We start from the raw sequence: 8360 nt of genomic DNA, 5'->3' as shown, positions 1-8360 counted from the left end.
CTGGAGGTTAATGCTAATCATGATTGTTTTTGCATTTTTCTTTTTGTTTTATAATTCTGGATTTTGATTTAGTGCCTTTTTAGCAAAATTTCATGATTGCCATGTTGTTTGTTTAATTAAAATTGGAGGATTAGCCTTCTATCTTTGCACTGTACTCCCCCACGCTTTCCTTTTTTCATTTTTACCCCCGTTATGTGCTTATTCCCTAGTTGATTTCATTTCATTCATTACAATTGGAAGTGCTGCTTCCACTTCAGAATGTCCCTATTATGTGGTCTTATGTTGGTTACTCCATCACTCTTCACACAGACCATTACTGCTAGTTATAAAATTTGCATCAATCACACTTTCTTTGTGGGTCTAAATACTTCTTTTGCTGCTTATATCTTGAACATACTGTAGTTTGGATTCTATAACGTCAGTCATGTTCTTACAGATTCTACTGCATGTGATCCTTTGTTTACTTTATTTAAGGGGAAGATTGCCATATGAGAATGTATGTATAAGCATTGTAACTTGATATCATACATTAATTATTATTTGGGGCTGTGAGTGCCATTTCATTATTTGTTTTGTTTTGTTTTGTGAGTTGTGATTATCTTCTTTCCTTGTTTAGCTTGAATCCTTTATCAGCATGTTCTTTCATACCAACACAATTTTCAGTATTTGGTCCAAAAAGCAAAGATTGTTCCAATCATTGCTTTTTATGTACAAATTTGTTTGGGAAGTGATCCCAAGATTTCTTTTTTTTTTTGCCCTTTTTCTTTTTCCTTTTAAATTTTAATGCTTAATCAATCATAGAAGTCATAAAAAGCAAATGTAAAATAGAAAAAGGAAAAAATATATATTCAGTTACCCACAATCTGACAACATACCCCATCTTTTTTTTTTTCATTTTGCTATCCTTTATTCTTTTGTTTATGCACTCAGCTATTTTGCTTTTTCCACTTGTTGACTGCTTTTTTATTTTGTTTGGCCTAATTGAAATGTATATGAAAAACATTCTTATTTTTCTCACAAGCTTACATGACTCATTGTAATTTGTGCAAGCATGAGTCTCTTAAAGTATTAGACTATATCACTATGTAGCCCACCACATTGAAACATATGTGGCCACAACACTTATTTAATCACAAAAAAGGAAAATTCCTTCAACCTTGATTATTTGATCATAATAGTGATCTCTCCCTTTTTTCACCTTTCCTTTCTCCTAGTTTTCAGGCTTTAACAATTTCCCACTATTTTTTTCCCTGTAGATTAGTAGAGAGAAGAAAATGTAGATTAGAATATGTTGCTGACAGCTAGAGAAACCAATTTGTTACATGCCTTTCACTGATACCGAAGTTGTTGTTCATAAAAAAAAAAAAATTTATCATCTAGTAATCATTCTTCTTAAGATAGAAAAGCTAATTGCTCCACATAAAGTTTGGCTACTCATTCACATCATTATTGGCCTAGTTAGTGCACCAACACACCCCAATCCCCACACTGAAAATATGAAAATAAACAATGGAGATAGAAGAAGAAACCAGAATAATCCCTTAAGGTTGTCGGTGGAACATATTCACAAGTTTAAGGTGTTGTCCATAAATTAATAAAATGGATCTTACATTGTCATCTTTCTCTCCAAAATCATATAAGTAAATTTAATGCAAATCATTCTATTAAGATCAGGATATACCAATAAACCTTTAGAGTTTATACCTGAGAAGAACTAAACTTGTTCTTTTGTGAAATATGAGGATATCTTTTACTAGTTATGTAAGCCATCTTTGTCTTGGCTTTAACAATTTCGATTGTTCCATTTACTGAAAAATCTTAGTTGATGAATTAGACCAAATAGTTATTATAATTAAAGGGGACTTCAGGTTGATGCTATGCAGTCTATAATTGTTTTGTGTCTTCTTTTTGGTCGGGAATCAAAGATTATTACTACACTTTTCCACCAGGTTGTGTCACTAAGCTATGGGATTCTCATCTATGATCTATGTAAGCTAAGGTTCACACTTTTTTTTGGCATACATTAGAAAATAATGGCTAGAAAGGGACAGCACCTATTTGCTCAAATATATAGCAGCTGTTATGAGGTCTACTACTACAATGTGAGTTTATTTTATAAAGAGTAGTATTAATTGAATATCTAAACGTTAGTGTTGATATGAAGTCCAAAATTTAGTTATTTACATGTTAAAGGAATATCCTTTTCTTATATCAACTATTGCATGATATGTTGGTTCAGAAAAATGTCACAGCACACTTTGGCTTTTTGCACAGATATCTTGTGATTTGTCATTTGTTTCTTTGATCTGTTGGGACTTGTACCTACTACCTAGGAGATCTTTCTATCTGCCATAGATCTTTCCAATCTTTAGGTAGATCAATGGAATTTCATTGAGCTTTGTAATTACTTTTATTTTAACAAATAAGAAAGAAAATATAGATGCAGAGAAAGACTTTCTCTTAGTTCATGGTTTGCTCTATCTGGTATGGTAAAATTTAATCTTCTCTTGTTTCTTACCTCTTAGTAGTTGTCATTAAAGTGATGTTACTAATGCCTAAATGATAAAAAAACTTATTTTGTGATTTTTTTAAAGGGTAAACCACCAAAAATGCACTCGAATAATTTTGGCGCTGACAAAAATGCATCCGAATTTTGTTATCGACAAAAATATCCTCAAATAATTTTAAAACGCGACAAAAATATCTAACATTAAATATGTAATTTCAAAAAATGCTTTAAAGATTGAATTTTGATGCGCTTTTTGCAAGCATGATTAGAAAAATGAGAGGTTTTTATCCTTAAAATTTGGTGATTTTTTCGCTGAGTATATATTTTTTTGCGATTTTTTTTGTCAACAATTAATAATACTTTTAAAAAATCACAAAAAATATATACTTAGTGAAAAATCACCAAATTTTAAGAATAATAATATCTCATTTTTCTAATCATGTTTGTAAAAAATCTTATCAAAATTCAATTTCTAAAGTATTTTTTGAGAAATACATATTTAATGTTAGATATTTTTGTCGCATTTTAAAATTATTTGAGGGCATTTTCTCGATAAAGAAATTCGGGTACATCTTTATCAGCGCCAAAATTATTCGAGCACATTTTAGTAGTTTACCCCCTTTTTAAAATACTAAAACTTATTTTTGTTATTTTTAAATCATATTTGATATCTAATTAACAATTACTTTTAGATATTCAAATAACATCACTTTTCTCAATATCTTAGAAAAAACTACTTGCTTATCTTTGGGTGTGGTGTTAAGATGATATGAGTATCAAATGTTAGAGTTAATGTAACACAACTCTTACTTTGTTACTTTTAAGTTTGAATTTAATTTTGGAACATACAATTTTACATATGCATTCAATTACATAATGTTATATCAAAAAAACTAACTATATTTTATATTAATCGCATAAATGGTAATAAAAAAAACAGATGTAGTTAGATAATTATATAAAATATTTTGTACTACAAATCAAAATTAAACTGAGTTTTAACATAACTAAAGAATTTAGATATTTTAAAGTGAGAAAATTAGTAAAATTATGTGAAGAAGTATATTAAATTCATAACTCTCATAAAATGTGTGTTTCATTATCCTAATTTAAAAGTGATTAATCTTTCATACCACTTTTCCAACTTCTTCACCTTAGTCTTGATCCATAAATAAATATAGTAGTTCTCTTGTAATAATCAGTCAATCAGCTACCACATTGCTATTAAATTTTCAAAGTGTATGCGCCACAAATTCACATGTTGGTTATCCAACTTGTGTCATAATTGTACAGTATTTTCAATGGGGATTAGATGTTTAAGTCAGCATCAAAGGTCATGAATACAATAATAAAGAAACAAATATATTAATTAATCTTGTCAAAATTAACAAACTTGGATTGTACAATGAAAACAACCTTGTCGAAACTGAAATCAAATAATGAAAAGATTTGACTACTTAAAATTGACCCTAATCTACAAGTACATGTCATTATCAAACCTAACACAAATTCACATTACATCTGATTTTTTTCTCTTGTTAAAGTCTATAAAAGTATGGTGTATTGAGGTTGAGGAAACAGTGAATGTACATACATAATAAAAGATTTTATAGTTTCCTCAAGAAACTTCAATAGCCTGAAATAATGAACATGGTTCAGTTTGGGGGGGGTGATGATGAGTGAGAAGCAGCACACTTGGGGTCTTGCAGTTGATTGAACTGTTTCCTTATTCATTTGAGGTGCACATCATGTTTGCAATGATCTATGATCTCTCAAACTGAGCTTCCTTGTGTTCTAAGCAACTTCATCTTCCACTCCTTTTTGTGTAAATCACTTTAAATATTCGCTTTTTGCTTGTAAATCACTTTAAATATTCGCTTTTTGCCGAGCAAAACCAGGCTGTATAATACAACCAAAAGTATATGGAGACAATGCAAACAAGAAAAATAGATTTGTTATTTGCTTTGGTTACAAAAAATGAATGCTGTATTGATTTTCACCATTGAGAAGTAAAGATGAAGATAAACATGGGGTTGGTGAAAATATGATCAATTATGAAAATCTTAAAATTTTCACAAGGAGCAAGAAAGTACTATACCTGAAGAAGCATTGATGGAGGGGGTGCAGTAGTAGGTTCAGGAATGACATGACTTCTGGTTTTTCTGCCATTAAATGTTGCAATAGATGGGCTGTTAGATGTGGTTATGTCCCAAAAGCTTCTCTTCTTGGCAACTTGGACTGGTGATCGAAAGCGATGGCTTGGACTCTTCAACTCGCCATTGCTTGACTCCTTTAGCCTTAGGCTAGCCCTGGTCAACACTCTCTTCCTTACTTCTTCTGCTGTTGTTGCTGCAGTGGTTTGAATTCCACCCTTTTGTGAAAGCTCGCGAATAAGATCATCTTTTTGCTTTAGCTGCAAACTATGATCTTTCTTCATTCTCTCGATCTCTGCCTCCAGTGCTTTCACGGTTCGGTTGAGTGTTCTCACAGCTAGCTCAGCTCCTTTCTTCTTGTTGGATTCTGGAGTGAAACAAGTTCCCGAGAGGAAAGAAGATCTAGTCCTTCGTTTTTCGTTAGGCTGTGTGGATGTTGGAGGAGTAGAAAGAGCTGAAGCTGAAGGCGGTGTTGGAGAGGATTGCGCAGCCAAGGACTGTGCTTGAACAGTCAACAATTTCTGTTGCTGCTTTGCTAGCTGCATTCTCAATTCACGATTCTCCTTTTGCAGCTCGATTACCAACTTGGCCTGGTCAGTTTCTGTCTCCGGCACTGGCAATTGATCCTCATTAGCATCTCTTACCTGCATGAACAGATTACCTTATTTATTCAATGCCATCACAAATATGTTTAGTTTTTGACATGCTGATAGTATGATACTACTTTCCTTCCAAAATATTTGTTGCTTTGAAAATTCGTATAAAGATAGAGTTATAAATGTGTTTAATGTACAACATGATGAAAACTTCGGAACAGAGGGAAGTAATAGCTTGTAATGGTAAAGAGGATTCAACCTTTGTCCGAATCTCCTTGGCTCTATCGGCCCAGTGAACAGTATTCTGTGTTTCGCCAAATGAGAGGTTACTTGGGCTTATATTCGCAATCATGATAGTGTTACATGTTCCTCCTAATGAGTCCTTGAGGAGTTGAGTGAGTTTGGAATTCCTATATGGTATGTGTTTTTTGCCTTCCACAAGAGCATTTATGCAGCTGCTTAGTGCAAGGAGAGACCGGTTTATGTTAGCGCCCTCAAGAGATCTAAGTGTTCTTTGATCTGTGGCAAGAGCTCTCTCTGACCCTGCAAGATCAATCAATGAGAGCTTTCCCACACGATTAACTATATTCATCGCTGCATCCCTAACTCGGTATTCAATCACAACCTATATGTAACAAAAATAAGGTGGATTTTGTTAGTGAGTAGAACATGTCACAATTATAAGGTGGATTTTGTTAGTTAGTCACCTGCAAAATTGCATGGGAACGCGAAGATGTTTCATTCGCACGAGTTGGTTCAGTGGTTCTGTTCTGATTTCCTTGTTGCAGCAATGCCATAACCTGCATCAACCAACCAAGGTGAATACAATGTTAAATAAGGTTCAAAGTTCAAACTCAACTACTTATAAAAATTGGAATTCACTAAAAGGGATGAGAACATTACTTCATCTGTGGAATAAGCTCTATATTGTGTAAGACCTGCTGCCACAATCCCCTATAAAATGTTTGGACAATGTATCATCAGATGTCATTAAAAAGTAAAAGATAATGCATAGTCAACTTGGATCACAAAATTTTTTATGTTTGAATAATATTACTTATGTTCTTGAATCATAAAAGTGAACTCAAGCACTCAACCTGGGGACCAAAATTCATAAACTTGAAACTCAGGAATTCATGGGATGAATTTATGCAAATTTTCATGATCTCATCATCATAACCATGGTGGCACAGGTAGCAAGCAATATGATAAACAATGGCATTAATTAAACACATTAACCTTCTTCAAGAACTTACAATCACATCACAAAACTTCCACTAACATCTCCCATCACACATTATAAACTTTCAGTAGTGGTTTGTTGAATACACAATAAGCTTCTATTCGCAAGGTGAAGAAGCAAACCTGTTTATCTTCTCTAAGAACCAGAGGCCTTCCAGGGGAAAGTAAATCCCTAACTGTTTCATTGTAGACCTCAAGATACGACAGATGAACAACATGGTTCCCATCACAACTTCTCTGCCTGATTTTGCTAAAAACATCTTTGATTGCCAATACCATCACTCCAGGATTCTCTACCGTGCCGAGCATGGTGTAAGTCTTTCCAGCTCCCGTGGCACCATAACAGAACACTGAACCATTCCTCCCTTGCAGAACTGCTTCCACTAGTTCTGAGGTCCTGAAAATTTGAAAAGTCAATGCACAAGCCAATAAAAGATTCTTGAATGCTTGCTGAATAAATGTTTTTGGTATGTCAAATCTCAAAAAGCTGTCTCAACAATTTTTTAATCATAAACAACTTTGAATTTGAATTCAGTCTTAGCTGATTCACAAACACTTAGTTTCAAAATGAATACAGAAAGAAGCAACATTGATGGTACTATCAATGTCTACATTCTTAAACCTACAAATTTCTCCAATATGGTAATCAACTAATCATAATTCATAGCAATGAAGTAAGCAACATTGATCAATGGATGAAATTCAGCAACTTTCCAAAAAAAAAAAAAAACGAGAGCAAAATCATCACACAACAAAGCACCAGAAAAGAAAGATTTCCAAAAATAGCAACTAAAGCTAGCTCTTTTACCATAAAAACCATTGATTCCAGTTTCAGCACAAAACATGAAAATTATTGAAAATTTTTAAAATCCATAAAATGAAACTCACGTAGTTGAATAAACTTCTTGCTGAGTAGCCGATTCAGGAAACGCAGCATCAAAAGTGAAGTGCCTTCCACGAACCCTATTCAGCCTCAGATAATCGTTCTCGTTTGCAAATTCCGTTAGATAAACGTCACGGCGATTAACGACCCTAACGGAGCACCGTGAACCCGCTTCTTTCTCCTTCTTGTTCATAGGCCTAAGCCTCACAAACACAAGGATCCTGCTCCCATTCCCATCCACCTTCCCCTGTTTCTCCGAACTCTCCTCCGCCGACGTCGCCACCGGCGCCGCCGCTGCCCCCATCGACAGCTTCCTAGCCACCGTGTTGGAACCAGAATCCGAAACCATTGTTGTATTTTTCGTCGTTGTGGATTTTCTCTGGCACGAAAACCCAACGATTCGGTCGGTCCCAAGAACTGGAAGGTTCTCCTTTGTGTCTTCGTCAGCGGCAGTGGCGGTGGCGGCGCGTGATGGTGGTGGTGGTGGTGGTAGTGGTTGTGGCAACACGAAGGTTCTTGTAACGGTCGAATTTGGAAGAAGGCTGTACATTTTGTTCTCTCTCATGATTCTGCTCTCTGTTTTACTCTGTTCTTGTCTGTTGTTTTCGTTGCTCTGTTCATTTTGGAACTTCAGGGAAGGGTTCTTGAGAGCTTGAGAAGCTTGCTTCTGCTGCTCGTAGAGCATTGTCAGTGCCCTAAGCTTCTCCTTCAGGCCATGGTGCGGGTTCCTCAGCCGCGAGTCCGGTTCGTCTCGAACCGGGTTCGGCGTCATCTGAGACCGTGTCGAAACCGGCATTATCTCGAGATTCTTCGGTTCTTTTGCTTCTACGGTGACATGCCAAGAAGAATTTGAGATCGACCCAGCTAAAGAGGAAGCTTTGTGGCAGTTCTTAAAGTCGGAAACTTTTCCGGCGGAAGAGTAAAGAAAGAAAAGGAAGAAAGAAACAGTGTTTAGCTGAAGAAGAAAGAGTAGTAGT

At 34.9% G+C, this 8360-nt stretch overlaps 1 protein-coding gene across 1 annotated transcript; it reads right to left on the bottom strand.

The window, feature by feature from the left end:
- Nucleotides 1-3934: 3934 nt before the first annotated feature.
- LOC130939700 (kinesin-like protein KIN-8A) lies at nucleotides 3935-8360 on the bottom strand. The gene is made up of 7 exons (XM_057867793.1): nucleotides 7389-8360; nucleotides 6624-6897; nucleotides 6162-6212; nucleotides 5966-6058; nucleotides 5518-5883; nucleotides 4608-5306; nucleotides 3935-4408 (listed from the first exon to the last, which is right to left on the bottom strand). Exons 1-7 carry the CDS (start codon nucleotides 8177-8179, stop codon nucleotides 4376-4378), a joined length of 2307 nt encoding a protein of 768 aa, XP_057723776.1. The 5' UTR covers nucleotides 8180-8360; the 3' UTR covers nucleotides 3935-4375.

The sequence above is a fragment of the Arachis stenosperma genome, chromosome 1, assembly GCF_014773155.1.
Source record: "Arachis stenosperma cultivar V10309 chromosome 1, arast.V10309.gnm1.PFL2, whole genome shotgun sequence".
Lineage (NCBI taxonomy): Eukaryota > Viridiplantae > Streptophyta > Magnoliopsida > Fabales > Fabaceae > Arachis > Arachis stenosperma.
The sequence above is the reverse complement of the archived record's forward strand: the minus strand, read 5'-3'. Positions and strand labels throughout refer to the sequence as shown.

What these genes read in the sequence shown, in the direction of transcription:
- LOC130939700 (XM_057867793.1), bottom strand. Translation starts at nt 8,179, where the DNA reads ATGCCGGTTTCGACACGGTCTCAGATGACGCCGAACCCGGTTCGAGAC. An exon ending in CAAGAAGTTTATTCAACTAC is followed by an intron (nt 6,898 to 7,388) that starts GTGAGTTTCATT and finishes TCAAATTTTCAG; the next exon opens with GACCTCAGAACTAGTGGAAG. An exon ending in GAGCTTATTCCACAGATGAA is followed by an intron (nt 6,059 to 6,161) that starts GTAATGTTCTCA and finishes TGGTTGATGCAG; the next exon opens with GTTATGGCATTGCTGCAACA.